This window comes from Sinocyclocheilus grahami, unplaced genomic scaffold (genome assembly GCF_001515645.1).
Source record: "Sinocyclocheilus grahami isolate Dianchi unplaced genomic scaffold, SAMN03320097.WGS_v1.1 scaffold202.1, whole genome shotgun sequence".
Taxonomy (NCBI): domain Eukaryota; kingdom Metazoa; phylum Chordata; class Actinopteri; order Cypriniformes; family Cyprinidae; genus Sinocyclocheilus; species Sinocyclocheilus grahami.
The window spans coordinates 740,571-768,382 of record NW_015505381.1 but is presented as its reverse complement, the minus strand read 5'-3'; the positions used below and the strand labels follow the sequence as shown (position 1 = coordinate 768,382).

The 27,812-nt window shown below is 34.7% G+C and overlaps 1 protein-coding gene across 1 annotated transcript in view; it reads right to left on the bottom strand.

The window, feature by feature from the left end:
• Nucleotides 1–27,812, bottom strand: part of LOC107595439 (voltage-dependent calcium channel subunit alpha-2/delta-2-like) — a 205,684-nt gene that overhangs the window by 66,932 nt on the left and 110,940 nt on the right. The window contains exons 5-8 of the mRNA XM_016285843.1: nt 25,401–25,445; nt 16,774–16,912; nt 359–490; nt 212–269 (exon numbers count right to left, since the gene is read on the bottom strand). Of these exons, the coding sequence (XP_016141329.1) occupies nt 212–269; nt 359–490; nt 16,774–16,912; nt 25,401–25,445 (374 nt within the window). The remainder of the gene's footprint in view (nt 1–211; nt 270–358; nt 491–16,773; nt 16,913–25,400; nt 25,446–27,812) is intronic.

The following is a 27,812-nucleotide window of genomic DNA, read 5'->3' as shown; positions in this document are numbered from 1 at the left end:
ATGTAAAGTCTTCCCTATAGATCTGAAGCGAGCACATGGGGACAGACTGACTCCGCCGGATGCCGCTCACACATCCTGACGGCACTGTAAACTGTGGCAGCCTGACTTAATTTGAACTTCACTGCCAGGAGAGGCTGCCAAGAGCCGGAGAAAGCAACACGATCAAAGTCAGACTAAATGGAGTCTTTCCTGCGCCGGTGACGGCACTCACCACGGGCGTCTCCTCACATCATACAGGTCAATCTTGTTGGGCGCTCTCCACTTTGTGGCTACAGAGAGAACAGGACACACTCAGAGTTTGCTGGCAGAAATGGATGTACTGTGGTTTACAGAAGGGTTTCCTACAGAAGAGCTTTACCTGGGTAGTATCTGGTGACTCCGGTGGCGCTGCCGAACACCTGCCAGCGCAGCGAAGGATCCTCACGACTGTTTTCAATGAAGACCCTCTCCAGAGACTGAGTCCAGTTCAGCTCGTTCAGGATCGTGGGAGCTACGGGACACACCAAAATCACACCATTATGACGCATCATAGTCTGTGGACAAACATTTCAAACCGGACAAGCTTCAAGCATTCACATATGATTTCAATTTTGCTGTTAATTCATATATTTCCAGTCTTTTTAGTTATTATATACACTAATGTTCAAAATGGTGTCAGTTTTTTTTTTTAAAGAAATTTGAAATTTATTCAGCAAAGATGCATCAAATTGATCAAAGGGAGCATTAAAGGCAATTATAATGTCTATTTCAAATAAATTCTGCAAAGTTTTCCACAAAATATTACGTGGTTTTATTACAGTATTAATTTTTTTCATCACTGATAATAAACAGAAATGTTTCTTGTGCAGCAAATCAGCATTTAAGAATGATTTCTGACACTGAAGACTGGAGTAATGATGCTGAAAATTCAGCTTTGCATCACAGGAATAAATGACATTATTCATTACATTAATGTAATGAATACATTATAATTAAATATATATTCAAATAGAAAGCAATTATTTTTCAAATGTAATAATATATCACAATATTAGTTTTTACTGTATTTTTGATCAAATAAATGCAGCCTTGGTGAGCAGAAGAGACTTCTTTGAAAGACATTTAAAAAAGCTTACTGATCTCAAAACATTTGAGATTTGATCGTAGTGTATTTTAATTAAATTTGCATCCTTATTATACAATTTGGCATCCTTTTTCTATATGTCCTTACATTTTGTGCTTTATAATACTATATGTGCTTCTTACAAATAAAATATTTATTATTATAAAAAAATGTTTGTGTTTGATTTAAGACAATCCATAGAGGTGATCTGTTGAAGAACATGCTAACCGAAAGGGAATTTGGCCTTTTAAACCGCTGACAAACAAATCTCCTTATATCCACAAACAATATCAAACCAAAAAACAAAAAGCAGATATTTCTGATAACAAGAGACACACACATCAGAACTCCATAAATATGGAAATATTCAGAGAAGCACTTGTGGCTGTTGCGAACGGTGTCTGAGGAGAGCGTCCACACATCACGCCTGACCTTGAGCAAGGTCATCACTGTACGGAGAGAGAAACTGTTTGCTGATGATCCACACACACTTTTAAAGGAGAAACCAGGAAAGGTTTTACAATAGGAGAAGATCTAGAACAGGGCTCCTCAAATCTGGCCCACGAGATCCACTTTCCTGCAGAGTTTAGCTCTAACCCTAATCAAACACACCTGAGCATGCTAATCAATGTCTTCAGGATCATTAGAAAATCACAGGTAGGTGAGTTTGATCAGGGTTGGAGCTAAACTCTGCAGCGCATTGGACCTCCAGGGCAAGATTTGAGGAACCCTGATCTAGAAGATCTTTTTATTCTCTAGTTCTGCATCTACAGTTTGTCCTGCTGCTTTAAAGAACCAAAGATGCAATATAACATCGAGAATTTATTAAAAAGAACAACCAAAGACACAATGACTCTACCTTACCTGTTAGTATTTACACATTTTATAGGTGGCTGGAGATCATATTATTGGACACTATTTGTATATACTCATCAAAACGTCATTTTTTATTCATTTTGGTCTTTTTTAAAGAAACATTAAAACATTTTAAAGTTTATACTACCATTCAAAAGTTTGGGGTCTGAAAGATTTTAATGTTTTTTTTAATGAAGTCTCTAATGCTCACCAAGGCTGCCGTTATTTGATCAAAAATACGGTAAAACAGTAATAATGTGAAATATTGTTACAATTTAAAATGACTGTTTTCTATTTGAGTATATTTCAAAATGTAATTTATTCCTGTAATGTAAATGCTGTAATGAATTTTCAAAACAATTGTGCTAACTGTGCAATTGTCTAATATTTATTTTATTTAAATGTTTTGATGAATAGAAAGTTCAAAAGAACAGCATTTATTTGAAATAGAAAACTTTTTAACATTATAAATGTCTTTAATGTCACTTTTGATCAATTTAATCAAAGTGTCCTTGCTGAATAAAATTATTAATAAAAAAAAAATAATAATAATAAATTCTGACCCCAAACTTCTGAACGGTAGCGTATTTTATAAATGTTTAGCAGTACACTAGCTTTTAGATGACCTTAAATCTAACAGAACTAATCTAAAAGCCACAAAAACACCTTTTTGAATTCAGAGGTCTTTGTGCTTGGTCATAAAGTTAATAAATCCATCATAAGGTTAGATCAGCAAGGCAGAAAATGCCCTTTATAAAAATACAAAACCAAAACTGTGTCTGAAAACAAAGCCAGCAGCCTAACTCATTTTGTCATACAACAGTTCTGTATAAAAATACAGATGGAAACCGGCTTTCAAACGCAGCACATCGTCATGTCTGATGATCTCAAACTAACTGAAGTGAGCTTTAGAGGAGACGAAGCAAATGTTTAATGTGCACTTGTATCTCAGCTCTTCATAAGGAGTCTCAGTGGACAGGATGTTCTGCACACACTGGATTCGGTCGTGTCTTGATACCTTCCCACCTCCGTACACCGCCTGAGAAGGTTTTCAGACCCAGGCGTACAGTAGGTGCGCTAGCTTCATTTAACTGACAGCTCTCTGCAAGCGTACTCCACTTTTGTCCCATGCAGTTTATCTCAGAGAGCAAGTAAAACTTTTGCAGCGTGTCTCACTCTCAGCTGTCTGTCCGTACTTGCGGCTGTCTGCTCCGCTCAGATCTCTGTTGTCCTCCTCTGTCTCTGTTTGTTACGCTCAGCGTGTCAGTAATGTCTCTCCATCTTTCGTGCTGCCTCCGTCACCAGTGTCCGATCCACAGCTACCCACCTACATGACACGCAGCGCAAACGCTGACCTGACGCTGCCAGAAAACATCCTCCTCCGTCCATCTCTTCCTCTTCACATCCTTCTTATTGAACTAACACATCTCTCATTCACTTCCTTACTCTCTGCTTCCTTACACAAGCATGTTCTATCTATCTATCTATCTATCTATCTATCTATCTATCTATCTATCTAGCACTCTGCACTTGTTAATTCAGTTTCAGAGACACTGGAAATAGCACACTAGCAGTCTCCTCATACTATCTCTGCAGTATGCATTATGTATACAGTTCCCAGTATGCCAACTTTTTTGTATGCATGGAATAACTGGATGATCAACTACATTTGACAAAATGTGCATGCATGCATGCATGCAACCAGAGAACACGAGACTGCATCACATAATGCAATGCAGTTCACATCTAGTGAGATGCAATTGAAAAAAAAATGTAATTACTGAAGTAAAATGAATAGATAAATACTTTTTCAACTTTTTAATTACATTTATTTAATCAAAAATACAGCAAAATCAATAATACTGTTAAATATGATTACAATTCCAAACAGCAGATTTTTCTTTAAATATATTTTATACTGTAATTTATTCCTGTGATGCAAAGCTGAATTTTCAGCATCATTAAACAGTTCTGATTATTATCAATGTTGAAAACAGTTGTGCGGTTTCATTTTTTGATACATATACATTTTCAGGATTCTTTTATAAACAGAACGTTCAAAAGAACAGCATGAAATAAAAATCTTGTATAGTACTAAACATTACTAACAACAGGTTAAAGTGCACAAATTCAAAATCTATAGCAGCTCTGCTCCAGATAATGTTTACTCTTATATTTAAGTATCTGATGTTTAGGTGTGTGTCTTTGATTCAAGGAAACAGCGGTAGGCTCCCACACACACTGTTTACAGCATTATCAGACACACACAGGGTGGTATATGCAGATTCAACCTCACCGGAGTGGACAGCAGCTGACACACACACACACACACACGGCTGTGGCAGGTCGTCTAAGCAGAATTACGAGGGCTGGGTAGATAAGGAAACAGATGCAAAACAAAGGCCCCAGTTGATTTATTTACAGAGGACGCGACGTGAACCGGACAACAGATAAAAAGAAAAATATCCTCTGAGGGATAATTTGTGTGTGGCGGGGTCGAACTACATGGGGACCATCCTTCAAAATAAGAGTGTGTGTGTGTGCGCGTGTGTGTGTGAGAATCCATCACACACAATCCCTCAGACACTTTTAAGAGCAGCGGTTGTGCTGAATGCTCGGTCTGTTATGGAGCAAAGCGGCACACGAGGAGCGGCCCAGGTTATGAGGCCGATTTATGGGGTGTGCTGAGAGCCAGAAATCCTTCATACCCGATTCCGTCATGCTTATTACTCAGTAAAACAGCTCTACAGGACTCCATGTGCTGGATGAGAGCTGTTCAGTGCGGCTGCTGAATGGAGGAGGATATACAAATCATATACAAATCTGTAGTTACGAAAATGTGCACATAAAGAGGCTATATTTATGCTGTTCATTCTAGAACAACTGTTACGAACCATTTCATTAAATAAATCTATGGATAATGGATAATTCTGATTCTAATTTCTGGTTGGATCAGAGTTCACTTTCATTATTGATTCAGCCAGATTTAGATGGATTTGTGAACCTGTTTGATCAACTCACTGATAATAACCAATACGTTTATAAGTCTAAAACTATTTAAATATTTTATTTTATTTAGAATATTAAAATATAATATTTTTATATTTTGCAAATATATAATTTCATATTTAATTGAATATATATTTTTAGAATATTTTCTATATTTACTATTTATTTTCTATATTTATTTATTAAATCTATTAAAAAACCCTTTAAGATTACGCAATAAAAAAAATATTTTTCTTTAAATAATAACATAATTTTAGCAATATTTATTCATTTTAACATCAACAACGGGAAAAAAACCCTTCAAAAATGCTGTTACAGCACACAAATCTTTTTAGGTGAGCTTATTGTTTGATTTTTTTAATGTTTATATCTGTTTTATGTTATACGTTTTATGCTATATGTGTTTTTATGCTTTATTTCTTTTTATGATATTTTATTGTGCTCATAATGTGTCATTGAGTGTCATGAAAAACATCCATAAATAAAATGTATTATTATATTGTATTTATTTAAAAAAGGAAGAACTTTTGAACTATGTACTGTTTGAAGAAGTTTTAGAAATTGTCAGCCAGCTTCTATCATTTCTTATGTTTGTCAAAATTATGAGAACATCAAACATCAAACTTTACAGAAGAAAAAAAAAGTAAAATGCTGACAAAATTACCATTCATTGCAACTCAGACATAAAAAAATCTTTTGAAGCTTGTTTGTAACGGAGTAAAATCAGCCAATCTTACTGTCAATTTTGCTGTTTAACAACCGAAAACTTTACACACATACTCTCCCATTCTGTGTTTGCTGCACAATCACATTCCCAGCTCTCAAACTGAAGCTCACCTAGCATCCACATCTCATCCACACCCCAGCACATCAAGGCCAGAGACAACGAGACACATCCACTATCAGTGTCAGCGGTCTGTCAGAGCAGCGGATCATACGTCATACACACACACACACTGACCTCAGGTGATGGAGAACAACAGACAAGAACCCTACAAACCACAGCAACAACCAGCCACTTCAGTCAGTTCAGTTTTGACCACATACATTATTCATCTTCCTCTTTTTTTAAAAAGGTTCCCGCAAGAACAACAGGAAAAAACGACTGCTTACGGAGTGCAGAATCTCAGAACTGCTGGCGGAAAATGGAAAGGGAAAAAAAAGCTTTAATTAAAATGATACTGTAACCAATAAACAGCGGAAATATAATTTGTGAATGTGCTGGTGAATGAAGGAAGGCGTTGGCTGCGTTAAGGTTTTTAATTAGTGTGGCGGAGAGCGATAGTGCCCCTTCACTGAGCAGGACGAGCGCACGGAGCGAGGAGGAGGAGGAGGCGCTGAAGAGAAAACGACTTCAAATCCCACTTCTTCATCTCAAAGGGGGTTCAGTTATATCTGGCTTCCAGCAGAGGGAAGAAAATGAAATCTTGGATTGGCACGCACGCAGATGCTGTGATTGATGTCGCTCTGATACTACAGTTCAGACCTGGTAATGACACGGTCAGGCTGTACACAAACTGGAAGAATGTAAAACACCATTACAGGTCGTCTAACACTACCTATGAATCCAGTATTATATAATGCATTATAATACCACTCTTAATTCGCTATAATCTATTCATAATGCCTTATGGTACACAGTACAATCAGTTGTTTGTTCTCCTAAATCATGAGGTATGAATTTATATTAATACCATTTAATATTCATGATGAAAGACAGACTGCAAATAAAGTGTCAAGATGGTTAAAAAAGCACACTACAATTTATTCAATTAAAATAGCTTACAATTTATTTTTTACTTTTATATTTACATGCTTATTGTCTTATTTTGTCCAAAATGAAAATAAAATAATAAAATAAACTTGGGAATTGATCACTTGTTTTTAAAAATGCATTAAAATGTATTACATTTAAGTTGCTTACAATTCATTTTTACTGTGATATTTACATGCTCCTAGTCTTATTTTGTCTAAAATAAAATAAAGACAACTTGAAATTGAACATTTATTACATTACATTACATTTTACTTTTATATTTACATGTTCCTGGTCTTATTTTGTATTGCAGTGTATAAAATCAGTCATCATGCCAAGGTCATGGATCTGAACTGATAAAATGTATAGCTTGAATGGAATCCAAGTCGCTTTGAATTAAAGCATTTGCCAAATGCATAAATGTAAATATAAATGCTAATTTTGGTATGTCAACCTGCATGTCTTGATCTTTTATTTCCCACAGATGGCATCTGAAAGGAAGGAAAAATCACACCAGACTTGCTCTCACAGTACCGGCTCCTGGTTTGTTTTTCCCAAAGTCTGAGAGGAACGGTGAAAAAAGGTCGTCCTCATCCACGGGAGGTGCTAATCCGTTCAAGCTGCTTCTCCTCGCCTTTCATGCACACACACAATTAGTCTTTCAATTTCACTTTAATAAGCACCATTTCCAACAGTATCTCCAGCAACAATTGAGGCCTGAAAAACAACTTGAGACGGGGACAGTTTCTTACAGCGGGGATTAAAATCAAAGAGGTTTGCTCAGAATAATAACGAACAAACTTGATCTGTATTAGCATATGTGTCAGGACTAAAGTGGCCGTTTCTCTGTCAGCTGAGCTAATCTGCTGGAGTCAAGCTGACGATATGATAGTCTTCATCACTGGAGGAGTGGACTAACAGACAGAAGGGTCTTCACACGGATGTTAAAATTCATTTGAAATATATCATGCAGCAACTTTAAAGGCATGACCAATCCATTGCATTTACATGTATATACTCCAAACAAAACCAACTTAAGGTAGACTGTGAAACACTGTAACAGTAAAAGTATGGATCTTTACTGTAGAAAAGGACATTTTTTGTAATTTCTAAATGATTTGTCCTAGACAAAGATGAGATTAAAAGGAGATCAAATGGAGACTTTGGGTTAAGTTCACGGTTTTTTAAGTTTTCTCTCAACAACTTCTCAAATTGTGCTCAAATTTGCTGCAATCAAAATGAAGAAACCTCATTATGAACTCAAATACTTCACATTAAATACTTCAAAGGCCAAATTAGCTGGGATCTCATCTACATCTCTATACTCTTACTGTACAACTATTTTTATTTCTCCGCAAGTTTTAGGTTAATTTTTTTTATTGTTAACACTTATAAGCTCTCATTAGTTAACATTAATTAATGCATTAACTAACAATGAGCAAAACATTTGTTGCATTTTTAAAATAATTATTATAATTCAAATTAACAGTATTTCTGACATTGTTTTTGTTATTATTATTAATGAATTAATTATTAATTTGTAGAAGCCTTTGTTAATCTTTGTTAATGCTTGTTAATAAAAATAAACTATTTATTGTTAATGTTAGTTAATGTCCCATTCCTTAACATTAGTTAATGCATTAACTAACATTAACCAACAATGAGCAATACATTTATTATTATTAATATTAACAGTATTTATTATTTGTAGTAGGAGTTATTTATCTTTGTTAATGCTTGTTAATGAAAATACAACTGTTCATTGTTAGTTCAGGTCCCATTATTTAATGTTAGTTAATGGATTAAATAACATTAACTAACAACGAGCAATACATTTGTTGCAGAATTTATTATTATCATTATTAACAATATTTTGTATTCATTTTTATTAGTAGTAGTAGCTATTAATCTTTTTGTAATGCTTGTTAATAAAAATAAAACTATTTATTGTTAGTTCAGGTCCTATTAGTTAATGTTAGTAAATGCGTTAACTAATTGTTGCAGCATTTATAATTAGCACTATTAACAATATTAGTACTAGTAGTTATTAATCTTTGTTAACATTAGTTAAAAAAAACTATTTATTGTCAATTCATGTTAGATCAGTTAACGCATTAAATAACATAAACAATGAACAATACATGTGTTGCAGCATTTATTATTAGTAGTATTCATAATATTTTTTATTATTATTTTTTTTTAGTAGTAATAGTAGTTATTTATCTGTTAACGTTATTTAAAAAATGTTTATTGTTGGTTCATGTTAACATTTTAAAACATTCATTGTTAGTTCAGGTCCTATTAGTTAATGTTAGTAAATGCGTTAACTAATTGTTGCAGCATTTATAATTAGCACTATTAACAATATTAGTACTAGTAGTTATTAATCTTTGTTAACATTAGTTAAAAAAAAACTATTTATTGTCAATTCATGTTAGATCAGTTAACGCATTAAATAACATAAACAATGAACAATACATGTGTTGCAGCATTAATTATTAGTAGTATTCATAATATTTTTTATTATTATTTTTTTTTAGTAGTAATAGTAGTTATTTATCTGTTAACGTTATTTAAAAAATGTTTATTGTTGGTTCATGTTAACATTTTAAAACATTTATTGGTTTGAATAATGTATTAGTAATTGGTGAAACTAACTTCAACTAAGACTAATAAATTCTTTCAGAAATATTTTTCATTGTTTACAACAACTAATAACTAATGTTGACATATGGAACCTTTTTGTAAAGTGTTACTAAGATATCTGAGATGAAGGTAAACATAAATGAGATGTTCATTATGAAAGAGCGACATCTGAGCGCTAGAGTTTTTCTGTTGTATTTCTCTAACACCTCGTCTGAGCATCGCACCACCCACCTCACTATGGCTTTCCTCCAGTGTCCGTTCCATAATAGGCGTCGATAATTAGACGGAAACTGTGTGGCTGTTTGACCTGTGCTAATTAGAAAGTTTGCAGACTTGGCAGCGGAATTCATCGGCGGGATAATGAATCATAAAACGGTTCATTACAGGCGGGCGAGGAAACGTTCTCAATCTCAATAAATGGCCAAGGAGGCCTGGCAGAGCCGCCAAAGCTGGACTCACACACGCTGGCCCATTTACTGCATGAAGAGTGACACACACACACACACACAAAACATTTTCACTCGGAGCCGCTGCTATTAGTGGAAAGTTTCTGCTTTGGTCTCACATCAGCACCACACAATACAGCAGCTAAAGCCTGAGTGAGCGCAGGAGTCCTCACTCGACCCGCGTCTGGATAAAGGCAGCTGTGGAGAGTTTCTGACGGGACACAACCCTGTCTGTGACAAAGAGAAACACTGCGCTTGTGGTTCTGCTGTGATTTATTAGTGGGGAAAAAGTCAATCTCACACTGTAAAACCGTTAAAAAAACAGTCCACTGAGTCCATTGGTGGGGGGTAATTGAGAATGAATGGGGGAAAGTCATGTGAGAGGAGGCAATGCCTCCATCACAATATGATCGCATTTGACTGGTTATGATCAGCTGTGATTGGTTCATACGATAAATCCCGCCTCTTATGTTTGTGCGTGTTCCACGGGTGTGAATCAGTCTGAATAAATAATATCATGGTGTTAACGGGAATATTAATTTAAAAAACTAAGTAAACAACTCACACACTTAGGTATAACCACTTTATGTTATGTTAAAATAAAATTGAAATGGCCTGAAAACATGATCTGTGGGAGTTTTTAGTAAGTAATCAGCTAGGTGAAATTGAAAATCTCTGTGTCTGTGATCAATATTTAATGAGCTTTGAAGACTGTTGATACAAAAAATTCAAAAATAGTTCAAAATTAACTATTAAAAAGAATAGCTGAACATAAGTTCACTAATAAAGCACATTATTTAACTGTTACTGCCTTGAGTTGTTATTTTGGAATAAATGTAAAATGATAGCTTGATGAGATTCATACTTGGCTTTAATAAATAGAATATTGATTACATTATTAATGTAAACCAAGAAAATGTGGCTGGGGCATGAATTTACATTTGATAAAAAAATAAATAAAAACAAAACTTGAGGACGTTGCCTCCTCATTTCAAAACACCACTGCAAACCACTGAGATCTCTCTCTCTCTCTCTCTCTCTATATATATATATATATATCTGTATATGCAAATGTCCAGACTAAAAAAGGTTTACAAATGTGTTTTCACTGTCATAATCACAAGCTTGCTTGTTTAAAAAAATTTTTCCCCAAAGTTCTAAATACTGCATATTAACTGTTTTGACAGTTACTGGATATCTTTTTACACTTTTATCTTTTTTTCACTCTCTATTCTAATTCAAAAATTTTTTTAAACGTGCCCCTTTCAGACTTGCACTCTATTCATTTACTAACTGCTTGTTTTCTTTAAAACAAAAACCTGACCTTAGCTTTTCTAATCTTTTTTTATTCTTTTTATTTATCATACAATTAACAAAAGCAAAAAAAGGCCTCTAACACTAGCTTGCTCTATTCTTTTTCTATTCTGTTTTGTTATTTTGGAATAAATGTAAAATGATAGCTTGATGAGATTCATACTTGGCTTTAATAAATAGAATATTGATTACATTATTAATGTAAACCAAGAAAATGTGGCTGGGGCATGAATTTACATTTGATAAATAAATAAAAACAAAACTTGAGGACGTTGCCTCCTCATTTCAAAACACCACTGCAAACCACTGAGATCTCTCTCTCTCTCTCTCTCTCTCTATATATATATATCTGTATATGCAAATGTCCAGACTAAAAAAAGGTTTACAAATGTGTTTTCACTGTCATAATCACAAGCTTGCTTGTTTAAAAAAATGTTTCCCCAAAGTTCTAAATACTGCATATTAACTGTTTTGACAGTTACTGGATATCTTTTTACACTTTTATCTTTTTTTCACTCTCTATTCTAATTCAAATTTTTTTTTAAACGTGCCCCTTTCAGACTTGCACTCTATTCATTTACTAACTGCTTGTTTTCTTTAAAACAAAAACCTGACCTTAGCTTTTCTAATCTTTTTTTATTCTTTTTATTTATCATACAATTAACAAAAGCAAAAAAAGGCCTCTAACACTAGCTTGCTCTATTCTTTTTCTATTCTGTTTTCTTTTTATTTATTATGTCATTTAAAAAAATCCTTGCTACGTGTACTGCGTTAAGCTAACTGAGACTTGTTATATCACTTGCATATCATTGCTCTTTTGTTGATTTTGATTGCTTCCATTGTGCACATTTGTAAGTCGCTTTGGATAAAAGCGTCTGCTTGATGACTAAATGTAAATGTATCTTTTTTAATATTGTGGTTGTTTTACAGTAAACAACTGTATTGTACATCTGTTTTAAATTGTTGTTTTTTTATCAGTTTTAAATAAAAACTTTTGTAGGGGGAACAAAATTACAATTTATTATCCAAGTAAATGTTTTCGTTTGAATTGGACAAACAATAAAAATTCACTTTATAAATTAATTCACTTCATTTAAACTTGGACCAACTCAACTGCATTTCATTGCATGAATCAGTTTTTTTATGAGTTGGGGCTAAACATATGTATTGGATGGAAATCCTACCTTCAATTAAATTGAGTTCGTTCAAAGCAAAGAAAAGAAAAAATGAGTCAATGCATATAAAATTAAGAGATTGTAATCATTAAAGTTTCAGTAACACAAAATAATTGAGTAATTGAGTTTAACAGTATTTTAGGAAATAATCTTTTAGTGAACTCAAATGAAATAAGTTCACAGTACTCATAATTACTGGTTTCTAAACTTAAATGAATTGAGGCAAACGGTTTCCTCATTTGAAATAAGTTATCTCAATTCCTTGGGTTTACACATATTAAAATTAATGTTACAGTTATGAATGATTGATTCCTACTACAATACTAAAAAAAAACTTCATCAATTAAATAAAAAGGGACTATTTTACACAACATTTGTGTGTTCTGACCATTTTTATGCTTATTAGAGCAATCCATTGGCTATGTAGAGAAAAAATCAGTCACTTATGAGGATCCATCTCTGACAGACCCAATAAGACAGAGTAAACAGGGACAATTTTGGATTTGATTTTGGTTTTATGAAAGCAATAAGCCACTTACAGTGATTTTACCGTGCTTAAGGGGTGTTAAGAATGACGTGAAGCAGGTAGGGTTTCAATATAAATTCAAAATAAATTTACTTTGCGGACTATCTACAAGCTCCACTCTCCGTTTCTCGTTTATCTAGATGTGTTCATCCTCTGAACTCCTAACCCCCCCTCCAAGTGTCAGGTCAGGACATCTCTGTTGCCATGGTGATGTTTAATCCCTGTTCCTGGTCATGGTGATTTTTTTAATGCTGCTTTCCCTCCTCATCCTCCACTGTCCTCTAAGTCAAATTAGCAGCGTGAGCCGCAGAGAGGTGGAGAGGTTATCACTCAGGCCTTTATTGAACTACAATTCCCATGAGCCCACGGTCACGCCATGTTACAGCAGACAGTCCAGACCTCACAAAACTTTATTGCAACAGTTTATAACAGTCCGTGTATTTCCAATGTCAAAAAATGTCACAGTAGAGAAAAGAAAAGAAAAGAAGAAATACTTGTGTTTACAATTTTCTAAAGTTTATATTTTTAGTTATTTTAATTTTTGTTATAATTCTAGTAATTTTGTTGTGTTTTGTCATTTTTGTTTAGATTTATTAGCTGAACTCCTAACCCCCCCTCCAAGTGTCAGGTCAGGACATCTCTGTTGCCATGGTGATGTTTAATCCCTGTTCCTGGTCATGGTGATTTTTTTAATGCTGCTTTCCCTCCTCATCCTCCACTGTCCTCTAAGCCAAATTAGCAGCGTGAGCCGCAGAGAGGTGGAGAGGTTATCACTCAGGCCTTTATTGAACTACAATTCCCATGAGCCCACGGTCACGCCATGTTACAGCGGACAGTCCAGACCTCACAAAACTTTATTGCAACAGTTTATAACAGTCCGTGTATTTCCAATGTCAAAAAATGTCACAGTAGGTAAGTTTGGTATTATATAAATATATAATTCAAGAAAAGAAGAAATACTTGTGTTTACAATTTTCTAAAGTTTATATTTTTAGTTATTTAAATTTTTGTTATAATTCTAGTAATTTTGTTGTGTTTTGTCATTTTTGTTTAGATTTATTATAGTATATATACATATATAGAGAGAGAGAGAAAGAGAGAGAGAGAGTACTTAAGACTTCAACTTAAACTAAATGAAAATGAAACAAGCTTTTTTATTTTATTATTTTATTTTATTTCAAGTTATTTTTTTAATGGTTATTGAAGTATTTTTTTTTTATGGTTTTAGTTTTAGATTTAGTTTTAGTTCACAATAATAATAACCCTGGTATATACACTTATAAATTTAAGTCAACAAATCAAAATTGAGTATAATGTATTCTATTTACTTTTTAAAATGAAAATGGCTTCAAGTCAGTTTAAAGAAAATTGAATGATCCTGGTCTTAATGTGGTCCCCAAAAAAATAGAATTAAAAAATAAAGTTAAATTACAAATAAAATAAAGAATGATAAAAAATAAAAGTTTCTTTGTCATAAAATGCTTTGCTAGTTTTTTCTAATCGTGCACCTAACAGTAAGATTTTAGCAAAAAACAAACTAAATAAAAATAAATAAATAAATTCTTTCAGCTAATAGAGTTGCTTTAGGCTCCAGATTTGACAGCGAGACATGATTTTGCCAGATAACGTTTACAAACCACTATGCCACGGATTCAATGCATTTTTACTTCTATTTATGCAATAATTTGCTTGTTTTTAAAACAAGTAAATAGTCATCTAGAACACAGCTGAAATATATTCTGTTCACAATGGTTTTAGTTTTAGATTTAGTTTTAGTTCACAATAATAAAAACCCTGGTATATACACTTATAAATTTAAGTCAACAAATCAAAATTGAGTATAATGTATTCTATTTACTTTTTAAAATTAAAATGGCTTCAAGTCAGTTTAAAGAAAATTGAATGATCCTGGTCTTAATGTGGTCCCAAAAAAAATAGAATTAAAAAATAAAGTTAAATTACAAATAAAATAAAGAATGATAAAAAATAAAAGTTTCTTTGTCATAAAATGCTTTGCTAGTTTTTTCTAATCGTGCACCTAACAGTAAGATTTTAGCAAAAAACAAACTAAATAAAAATAAATAAATAAATTCTTTCAGCTAATAGAGTTGCTTTAGGCTCCAGATTTGACAGCGAGACATGATTTTGCCAGATAACGTTTACAAACCACTATGCCACGGATTCAATGCATTTTTACTTCTATTTATGCAATAATTTGCTTGTTTTTAAAACAAGTAAATAGTCATCTAGAACACAGCTGAAATATATTCTGTTCACAGTTTACACATCCTTCTCATATAACCTGTGTTATTGTTCTCAGTCAAAGAAACGTCCGTGTTATGCATCAAAGAGCTCAGAGACTCCAGAGACCCTCCATACAGTGACATGTGATGGTTATGTATTAGAGCAGAGCAAAGGTAACAGCGTCCAAATGTTTGATCACACTCTGCCAGCATCCATCTTCCAGCAATCATCCATTACCCATAAGCTCACAAACATCCACAGACAGATGAAAGAGGCACTCAGGATATTCTACAAACATCCGTCCTAGTCAACACACTAACAAATCACCGAGCGATTTTTCTGAACACCAAAAGAGTGAACATTTTTCTCCGAAAGCTGTACTCTTAACGTAAAATCTAGTTCATATATGTGTGTAGCTTAAAATTGTCTGTCATTAGACCGTTCTGTGTGCCTTTAAGAACATACACATTGAATCTCGCTATCATTTCGAAGGACCGCTCAAGGGATTCCCGAGAGATGCTATCAAAGATACAAGACTGTGATTCAGTTGTAAAATCCTCCACAGATATCAGACAGACAGATAGCACATCACGCACACAAACCGCTGGATATTTCCAGATACTCGGCATAAAATGAGAAATGAAAATGCTTCAGTAACACGAGGAAAGAGGTAAAACACGGTTCATGTCTAAATAAATCCTACTAAACAGTACAGCCAGTCAACATTATACACTGTATATTTTTACTATACATAATACACATAAAAGAAAATGTGCATAAGGAGTGTATCTGATCTTTAAAAATGAAGCTACTTTATATTAAATTACATTTCTGACTTAACCAAAGCGAGATCATTTAGATCAGAAGTTCTCAACTGTTGATTCACAACCCCATCACAGGTTTAATCTAATAGAATAGGGGGGAAAAAACAATGAAATGCAATTACTAAATTGCAACTAATAATGTTATCATGCATGAGCAAAATAGACGTATTAATTATATCCTGTGTGGATGTTAAAAAGAGTGTGTCCAATCAAACTCTGGGTGCAAAATCCTCCTTCGCAAGTTAGTCAAAGCAGACAGATGTCAACATGGACAGCTTGTGTGACTTGCTCTCATCCTCAAAAACCATCAGCAAAAGCATGCAAGGTCAAATGTGATCTAATAATACAAGATGCAAGACACTGCAAAATTAAAGTGTACATTTTCCCAATCAGTCCAATTTTAGGAATTTAGGATATTGCTCAGCCAGTGCAGCCCAATATTATTGATATTATTACGTGAAATTATAGGCTGCATTTATTTGATCAAAAATACAGAAATATTATTACCATTTAAATAACTGTTTTTAATTTGAATATTTTTAAAAATGTAATTTATTCCTATGATGCAGAGCTGCATTTTCAGCAGTCTTCAGTGTCACGTGATCCTTGAGAAATCATATTAATATGCTGATTTGCTGCTCAAGAAACATTTCAGATTTTTTTTCTGATGCACTTTTTATTTTCAGGATGCTTTAATGAATAGAAAGTCCAAAAGAACAGCAATTATTTGAAACAGAAATCTTTTGCAACATAATGAATGTCTTCACTGTCACTTTTGATCAATTTAATGCATCCTCGCTGAATAAAAAAGAGAAGAAAATCCTACCTTTTCCAAGCTTTTGAACAGTAGCGTATGTGCTTGTTGTCAGTACTCACAGCCTTTGTAGATGTCAGTAGGAATCTGTACGGCTGTATATGAGTAGTTGACTTTGTTCTTGAAGTTGGGATCATCCACAAACTCCAAAGAAAGAGAGTTCGGGTTTTCCAAGAGGTTTTCTCCATCATCATCATCCGGCTGCAACAAGAAGCAGAAGACAAACATCAGCGCACACACACACACACACGCCGAATGCATTGATTGACACACAGCAAACCTTTGTGCAGAAAATCACTTAGACACACACACACACACACACGCATCCATGATTAATTAGACAAACACTAATTACACAGACATGACAGGGGTAATCCTGCCTCCACAACTCAAAGGTGGCGGCACTTTGGAGGAAAAGCCGTAATACATCGCCAGTCTATTCATCCACGACACAATACAACAGCAGGTATCAAAGTGTTCGCAAATTGCAGAAAATCAATTAGCGTCGGCGATGGCTATCGCATTCACATTGAAGTCCTTCAGGCGATTAACCCTGTCAATAAATCACCACAATGATTGCCGAACGACGGCTGCTCTACCCTCTACTTGAGCCCGCCACACAGGCAGCTAATTAGCATTTTAATGCATCTTGAATCAAAATTCGACTCAAAAGTCCGGCTTTGATAGAACTTCAGTGAAAGTATCAAGCCAGCAAAAAATAAATAAAAAATGGATTTTAACGGCTTGCATTTATTAAATACCTCATTCTTGTATGCTAAGCATAAGGAGTAAGCCTATGCATAAACTGCATGATAATTGCATTTAATCGGAATGCTGTACTTCCATACTAATTTTGCACTATGTATATATTATGTACAGTGCCAGAAAGAAGTTAGGAATAATTTGGATTTTGTAAAGTTTTTGAAAGAAGTCTTTTCTGCTCACCAAGCCTGCATTTACTTGATCAAAAACACAGTAAAAATTATAATTCAATTGTAAAATATTATTGCAATCTAAAATAATGTTTTTTTCTATTTGAATATATATTAAAAAGTAATTGATTCCTGTGATCAAAGCTGAATATTCAGCATCATTACTCCAGTCTTCAGTGTCACATGATCTTTCAGAAATCATTCTAATATTCTAAAAAAAGAGGATATAACCAGTATCTCACAATGCAATGTGCTCAACTTTATAAACAGTGTGACGAACAAACCTGAAATGATAATCATGATTCATATTCCTTTCATTATTTCATGCACAAGACATTTTTACACAAAATTGGATTAAACATGCAAAATAAGCAAGAATATGGCAATTGTTGTCATCGTTAATCTTCAGTCTGTACTCTAAAAAATGCTGGTTTAAATACAACCCAGCGCTGGGTGAAATATGGACAAACCCAACTATTGGGTTGTTTTGACTCAGTGGTTGGGTTAATATTCAGAAGGTTGGGTTAAACATTTAACCCAAGCGCTGGGTCAAAACAACCCAATAGCTGGGTATGTCCTTATTTGACCCAGCGCTGGGTTGTATATAACCCAACATTTTTTAGAGTGTGACTTTTTCTTCAATAATTGTTATTATTCATTAATTTTCCACTCACTGTGCTTCATTAATCTTTCTCTTTGTCTTTGATTCTTCATCTCACAATCAAACACCCTTGTCTTCATCGCAGGGTAAGTGCGGTGTACAGTAATAGAGTGGCATGGGTTAATTGGGGTTGACGTAGTAAACACTGTTTTTATTTTTTTTGTTTTCCTCAAAATAAATTCAAGCCTCCTGCCAAGTGTGAGGGCTGATTTATGGCCTGCCTTTAATTGTCTATTAAAATGCAATTATAAACTGTTGTTGAGCCAAACATGGAGACGGTGGTTTTCCAATACCCCTCAATGTGACAAACACGCACATGCACATATAGGATGCGAATAACCTTGTGAAAATGGGAAAACCTGTTGGGATTTCTTTCCATTTTCCTTGCAAATAATTTGAAATGACACGGTGCATTGACTTTACTCATGACTAGTTCATATCTGACTCTAGGTAATAATGTTTTGGCTCCATACATGATTCAGAGCATTAATAATCAGAAATTTTTAGTAGGTCATGATTAAAGCTAACCTGAACTAGCAGGATTAAACACTTATTCAAACAGCAGTTTTCAAATACTGATACTGTGTAGAGAAATTTAAAAGAACAGTTTATCCAAAAATGAATTTTCAGGCCATTCAAAATGTAGATGAGTTTGTTTCTTCATGGGAACAGATTTGGAGAAATGTTGTATTATATTACTTGCTCACAATTGGATCCTCTGAATGGGTGCCGTCAGAATGAGAGTTGATAAAAACATCACAACAATCCACACCACTCCAGTCCATCAATTAACATCTTTTAAAGTCAAAAGCTGCATGTTTGTAAGAAGCAAATCCATCATTACAGCGTTTTAAACTTCAAACCATTGCTTCTGGCTAAAATACGAGTCTATAATCCATAATAACACGTCCTCCAGTGAAAAGGTTGCCTTGTCTGAATCAGGAGAGAAATATGCACAGATCAAACATTGTTTACAAGTGAAAACAGTTCAGAACAGTTCTAAACAAACTGAGTAAGAGAACAACAGGGGATGGACATTTCACTGGAGGAAGAGTTATTATGGATTATGGACTCGTATTTTGGCCAGAAGTAATGGTTTACAGTTGAAATGCCTTAATAATGAATTTGTTTCTTATACATGCAGCTTTTCACTTTTCAAGATGTTAACTGATGGACTGGAGTGGTGTGGATTACTTGTGGATTATTGTGATGTTTGGCTGTTTGGACTCTCATTCTGACGGCCCCCATTCACTGCAGAGGATCCATTGGAGAGCAAGTAATGTAATGCTAGATTTCTATTCCTTTAAATACAGCAGCTGTGTTCATATTGCAATACTAGGGTTGAGCTGTTTTTAAAAATAGTACACAAAATAGTCAATATGCAATGATAAAGGTTGCAAACATTACTGTGCAACACTGTTGTCACTTGATCTTATATTAACCAAAGGTTAATCTAAAACAGATTTCACATTTTCAGTTCAGTTTTGTGTAAATATGTCTTAACTTTTGGCATTGGGATCAAACAATGAGCCAAGATGGTGTTATAAATGGTGGCTGATATTACTTACGGTTCTTTAGTCACACTGGAAATGGACGGTCAAGTGGAGGACATTGCATTGTGGGATACAGAATTCAGCTCAGTGAGTTCTAGTTTTGCACTGCATATTCTGGAAAATGCAGAAGGTCATGTTGCTTTTCCATGCATAAACTTTTTCACATGGCATTCAACGTACATACTGCATACCGCAGAAATTGTAGAACGCTAAAGCCAACATGAAAATGACATTTGCAACATAATTTACTTCAGTAAGGTGACATCACAATTTTTATTGCATTAACATAAAAACAAACAGTGAATTTCTTTAATGCACGGATTAATTATTTATAATAAACGTAGGAACGTTATTAAAGGATGTACATAAAAGTCCATTTTGATTTGATGCATAAAATCACTCCAAACTCCTGCAGTCTGCTTGTTAAACCGAGATATTAAACTGAAGGAAAGCTATAAATGACCGCACCACCCTGATAACAAACACTTTTGCGCTTTTCAAGGCAACACATCACCGGCACACACAATTACACCCCATTTTCTGCTCGTTTAGACACGTTTCAGGCAACTGACTTGGAAAAGTCGTCTTTGAGGGGGATCTCAGCTCGATGGCCTTTATTTGTTTATTCTTCCACCTGACTATCCTTCACTCGAGTGTTTTAAGCATCAGTCGAGCCCAATCATAATTACCCAAGACTACTTCTAATTAGGAGCTCAAAATCCAGTGATTGGTTCATTTTCCCCGTTCATACACCACCTGTTTAACTCCATTCATTTCCTCATTTGTTACTTTTATCACCCTGATTTGAAGGTTTAATTAAAGGTTAACCTAAAGAGAGCCAAAAATGACCTTTATCTTTCAAGGGTTCATTTTAATCACAAACAAAATTACAGGCCGCTTCCACTTTTGCCTTTCGAGAGTGTTAGTGTGCATGTGTCACAGTCCAAATTTAGCAAAATAATAACCCTAATAATGACTTTTAGAAACAAAAATGGCATCCTCATATTTTATAAACCCTGCACAAAGAGCAGATCTTCTTACTATTTAAATCTAGTTTGAGAAACAGTATGCATAACACAACATGAAATGTTTCAAACAGTAGCATGTTATACCGTCACATGAATGTATCACATCACATGCTAGATTCAATAAAAAATTTAATCTTTTTAGGGGACCATTTTTTGAACACAGCTTTCTTATAAGGTTCCATCTAGATTCCAATTTGTTTTTTTTAAGCAGAATTAAGTCTTAATATTTTATACAGTATACCAGGGTTTCTGCCGGTTTTATTTAAGACTTTTTCAAGACGTTTTTAAGGCCAAGTAAAGATCATTTCAGGAATAAATTGAAAGGAACACAATACATCAACATGTTATCAAAACAGCACAATGAGTTGTATTAGCAACACTTGAATGTTTAAAAATATAGCTTCCAACCGATCACTCCATTAATAATTTTACAAACAAATAGCTGAAAGCCTGAACACCTCTGTTCCCAACCACCAGAATATGGAAATAACACTAATTTCTACTGTACCTGCAGAAAGTGATATTCTTTCTCAGTATTTTGGTCTTGTTTGCCAGTACAAATGTTTAAAGATTCTTAAATCAAGATACATTTACTTGAGAAGCAAAATAAAGTGAGCTAAGAAGTCTTGTTCTTGTTTTGTTTTTAAATCAAAATGAAGTGAGCTTATTAAAAAAGAACAAATATCTGCCATTGGGCTCAGAAAATCGACTTAATTTAAAGAGAAAACAAGTTTTCATACTCCACTGACAGATACGTGTTCATGTTTTAGGCATAAACATAACATTTTGGTAAAATTTGTCATATCTTCATTTTGCATCTCGAATAAATAAAAAACATTATCTTGATATAAAGATGTTTAGATATTTCTATTGGTTAAAAAAAAGACAACCACTGAGAAAGATATTCATTTTTTGCAGTACATGCAATATTTAATGCCACAACTTTACGAATTTAAGACTTAAGACCCTTTTAATGGCTTCATTTGTCGAATTACGCCCTTTTAAAGACCTGCATAAAACGGACATAAAATTCACACACTGCAAAAACAGCATGTATGTCATATTATGCTACACTAACTGTAATAGGATCAAATCAAAACACTTATATTGTGTTAGAGAGACAGTGCTATTTTAGAAACTAGAAACAAAACACAAAACCTCTATGCCGTATTTAAATGTGCATTCACTTAGACTTTTAGACTTTTTAGCATGTATGTGGCATTAGTGGACCTCTAACTCTTGTGCTAATCTGTTATTTGTACATCAGAGCACTTGGCAACTACATCCTGCAGGCAGATGCTGGTGTTTTAATGTAAATAACGTTGTGCTTTTGGACCAATGGCGACGTAATCAATTAAAGATGAAGCCATTGGACCACCTGGATTATGATGATGTACTATGAATTTTAATTTACAATTTATTTTTTATTTTAGATTGCCGTCTACATCTGGATTTGTAAAAGTACTGCACTTTTTTTGCAAAATGTTTGCATTTTCCTGTTGTAAAGTATCTGAAGCACATCCTAAAAAAGTTTTCTGCGAGACATCAAGCCAAAGGTTTCGTCAGTAGATGTGAGGAAGAGTCAACATCATTAGAACGGCCCGTGATGGAGATCTGCCTGCAGGACTGAAGATTACAACTTCTAGGGCAGGAAAAAAGAGCAGATCTTTCCTGCAGTAGGTGGAGGAGAGCAAAGCTCCAAAGGGCATCGCAGAACAGCATGGAAGAGGAGGAGAGTGGGAGGGAATGGAATGGCACCGTGCCACGGTTTGCCGAGCGAGACGACGGAGACCAAATGGATGGAGAAGACTGTGATGATAAAAAGAAAAACCTCAGCTTGGGCTGATGGACCTGATTTCCACTGCCACCTCTCATCCGACTTTGTCGACTAAAACACTTTTTCTTGGAACTGCAACTCCTCTGTTTGCATTTGTACTGACAGATATTCATAAATGAAGCTTTTATGTCCATTTGAATACAATGAAACAATATCAATATATTGAAAATGTAAACACTTTTGCATATGTACAAATTCAGAGACAAAATAGCAATAAAAATAATGTATTATTATTATACCTGTAAAAAAGTAAATAAATAAATAGTTTTTGCCAATCCTCTGATGGCTGGACAAAATGTGATGAATAATAATAATAATAATAATGTATTATGTATTGCAATAAATGAAATCAAAATGATGCTAACAAATAGATAAATATTATTAGATAATAATAATTATAATGATAACAATAATCTTTGTCAATCCAACAACTGGACAAAATGTAACGACAAATGTATTAATTATTGAAGTTAATAAAAGTAATGATTCCTGTCAGTCTTTAGAAATCACCCAGAAACAATTATATTGATAAATAAGTCATTAAATAATCTCATGAATTATAAATACATTAAAACCAAAATATCAATTCAATATTCTTTGAACCTCAAAGGATTTGTAAGTATTTGTCTGTCTCTACAGTTGCACAATAAGGGCATGAACACAGTAGAAGCTGCAGTGCTATTGTGTCGAGTGTTTCTGGAGATGTGCAGATGTGTATGAAGGAATCGAGCTCATCACACTTTCTGACCCTGCGTTTCTCGGGCTGGCAGGGGTCACGAGGGTGTCAGTGGGCCACTGTCCCCTTGCCCCTTTTAATGATGAGCGATGTCCTCCAATTAGAGACGTTGACAGTCCCTAAAGTGGCCAATCATTAATCACACGCCTGCCGCGCTTCTACCGCACAAAATCACTCTCTGATTTATGACTTCTCATGCTCTACTGTTCCTCCTCTCTCTCATTGTACCTCCATTCCTCCTCTACTCATCCGTCGTTCAGCGCGCTGAGAAATCAATCAGCCGCAGTGACCTTTCACTTATACAATCAAAGGTTGTTACTGAGTATAGAATACATAAAAATCGCAGAGCAGAATTTAGTTGCTCAAAGGGTGCTCTTTCATAACTCAGAACACTTAAAGGGATACTCCACCCCAAAATGAAAAGTTTGTCATTAATCACTTACCCCCATGTCGTTCCAAACCCGTTAAAGCTTCGTTCGTCTTCGGAACACAATTTAAGATATTTTGGATGAAAACCGGGAGGCTTGTGACTGTCACATTGACTGCCAAGTTAATAACACGGTCAAGGTAATATCCGCTGAACGCAAGCAGCGTACGCTCTTCTGTGTCAGAGGCGACACAAGGATACGTTTTCTACATGTATTTACGCTTTAATTTGAACGAAAACAGCACATCCATACATTGGGGCTGACGCAGAAGAGCGTACGCTGCTTGCGTTCAGCGGATATTCTCCAAAATGGCGCTACGGTGATGCGGAGAGACACAGAGGAGACGAATTGTTGAATAAAGTCGTTATTTTTGATTTCTTCGCGTACAGAAAGTATTCACGTCGCTTCATAACATTACGGTTGAACAACTGATGGCAGATGGACTATTCTGACGATGTCTTTCATACTTTTCTGGACCTTGACAGTGTAATTTACTAATCAGTCAATGGGACAGTCACAAGCCTCCCGGTTTTCATCCAAAATATCTTAAATTGTGTTCCGAAGACGAACAAAGCTTTTATGGGTTTGGAATGACATGGGGGTAAATGATTAATGACAAAATTTTCATTTTGGGATGGAGTCTCCCTTTAAGAATCAACATTGTCTCATAGCTCTCCTAAAATCATTGGGTTTCTTTGACAAATTCATTGATGAGCTTTAAATTGACACAATGACTTATGTAAGGTAACTGGACAAGCCTATTGTTGAAATAAAGACACTTATAACTTATATAACACAAATAAGAGATTAGTAGATCCTTTGTAGATTAGTATAACATACAATATATTATATTATATGTATAATATACTAATAATATTCTTTTATTTAATAGTTTTTTTATTACTTCTCATATAATAATAATAATAATACATAAAATTAATTTAAATAAATCCATTATAAATAAAAGAAAAACAAAAAAACTATATTATTAAAATACAAACCCAATTCCAAAAAAGTTGGGACACTGTACAAATTGTGAGTAAAAAAGGAATGGAATAATTTACAAATCTCATAAACTTATATTTTATTCACAATAGAATATAGATAACATATCAAATGTTGAAAGTGAGACATTTTGAAATGTCATGCCAAATATTGGCTCATTTTGGATTTCATGAGAGCTACACATTCCAAAAAAGTTGGGACAGGTAGCAATAAGAGGCCGGAAAAGTTAAATGTACATATAAGGAACAGCTGGAAGACCAATTTGCAACTTATTAGGTCAATTGGCAACATGATTGGGTATAAAAAGAGCCTCTCAGAGTAGCAGTGTCTCTCAGAAGTCAAGATGGGCAGAGGATCACCAATGCCCCCAATGCTGCGGCGAAAAATAGTGGAGCAATAATTTGTACAGTGTCCCAACTTTTTTGGAATCGGGTTTGTATTATATATAATGTTAATGAAAAGTTTTCATTTGAAAGGGCACAAAACAAATAAAAATATCTGTCACTTACAACATCCGATTCGGCTTTGGAGTCGTAGTACTGGATGTCATTTTCCTAAAATAAAACAACAAAACACAAATATTAATAATGTAAACATTTATGTAAAAATGATTGCCTTGAGGACCATTAATAACTTTCCAGCTCATGTCATTTTGATTTACCTGCCTTCTGCACTATAGTTTTCATGTGAACCAAAAAAAAAAGATCCCTATTAGCTCATTAGTTTCACAAGAAAATAAAGCAATAATGAAATTACAGGCCTGTCCTGAGGGCGCTGTCGTGAGACGGTAATTGTCATTTGTTTTGATGATGTCTGTTGTGCTTTTGTATTCACTGTCGCACGCACATTGTTTTTTTTGTTTGTTGAATTAGGGATCTGCTGCTGAATTAGACATCTGCTCACAAAGCAGAAAGACTGAGCCTTCTTTTAAAATAATAACTCACTGAAACTGACATGACACGACATGAAACTTCACCTGTCATTAGTTTCGACCAGATGATCACTAGAATCTTCTGATTCAATGTTCATGTACCCATCATTACTTCATCAAATCTTACAGGATCACTCACTCACCCTAACATCCCTCAATTATCTTAGCTTAATCATTTATATAGATGTTTAGCTGACAAGTGTGAAACCAGCCTATACTCACAATTCATTCATTAATCAAAGTGAATGTTAGATTTGTCAATATACATATCATAAATACTGAGACACTGCATTTGCATTTGTCATTAAAGATGAAAAAACAAACATTTTGCGAGAAAATAGAAACGAGTAAATAATAATAATAATATTATTATAAAAATGTAATATATTCTATTAAAATATAAATACAAAATTTAATAATAAAAAAAAAAATAATAAAAAATAAAAAAAATAAAAAAAAATAAAAAAAAAAATATATATATATATATATATATATAATGTTTAGTAATATTAAACATACATAACTTTTGAAATAATATAAAGATAATATATTAGGCGAGGGAAAGAATGTGTACTATGAAAATGGAAGCAGGACTAATGATTAGAGGTCGACCGATAGTGGATTTTGCCGATACCGATAGCTAGGTTGGACCACACTGGCTGATACCAATTAATTAACCGATTGCTTTAAAATTGATGCTGAACAAAAACTAAAATAGTGCAGAGGAGGAGAGGAGAGGAGAGAGGTGGAGAGAGGAGGAGAGGAGAGGAGAGGTGGAGACAGGAGGAGAGGAGACGAGAGAGGTGAAGAGAGGAGAGGAGAGAAGGAGCCAGGAGAGAGGAGGAGAGAAGAGGAGAGGAGAGGGGAGAGGTGGAGAGAGGAGGAGAGGAGGGGAGAGAGGAAGAGGAGAGGAAGAGATGAGAGGAGAGAGGAGAAGAAGAGAGAAGTGGAGAGGAGAGGAAGAGAGAAGTGGAGAGGAGAGGAGAGGAGGAGAGAGGAGGAGAGGAGGAGACGAGGAGAGGAGAGGAGGGATGAGTAGAGGAGAGAGGAGAGATGAGGAAAAGAGAGGAGAGAGGTGGAGAGGAGAGGAGAGGAGGGGACAGGAGGAGAGAGGAGAGGAGAGAAGGAGACAGGAGAAGAGGAGAGGAGAGAGGAGGAGAGGAGAGAGGTGGAGAGAGGAGGAGAGGAGAGGAGGAGAGGAGAGGAAGAGATGAGAGGAGAGAGGAGAAGAAGAGAGAAGTGGAGAGGAGAGGAAGAGAGAAGTGGAGAGGAGAGGAGAGGAGGAGAGAGGAGGAGAGGAGGAGACGAGGAGACGAGGAGAGAAGGAGAGAGGAGGAGCGGCTGGGCGGCAGTAGACTCTATTAATAGAAGTTCTCTGCAGAGACAATCCCTCTGGTGGAGTGTGGGTGTCTCTAGTGAGCCAGTGGGGTGCAGTGTATGTGTGCGTGTGTGTGTGAACTGTAAACATGTGAACTGTGATCTTACAGTCGTGCAGCAGCTCAGCACAAGCGGTCCATCCTCACACACCTGTGCTCAACACACTAACACACCTGTTACTAACACTAACAATGGACTACAGACACTTGGCATAATGTTAAAGGCTCTCATACCATTAGCATAAACAGGTATGAGAGTATTACCATGTTCTTTGCACACTGCTATACTGTATACCATACCATACCATAGTATGTGAATATGGTAATCCATCATAGGTACATCATGGTATTTAATTCAGGGTTTTTAACATTATCTAAAAATAAATCTATAAAAAAATTAATTACTTGAAATAAAATAAACATTAACTGAAATTAAAGAAGATTGATTGATTTTAAAAATGTAAATGTATTTTCATTCAGCTAGTTGCCTAAGCAAAATTTCTCATTTCGTTTGGAAAGTTGAGAGACTAAAATTACAAAAACGAAATAAAACTAAAATTGAAAACTTAAACTAAAATACAGTGGGGCAAAAAAGTATTTAGTCAGCCACCAAT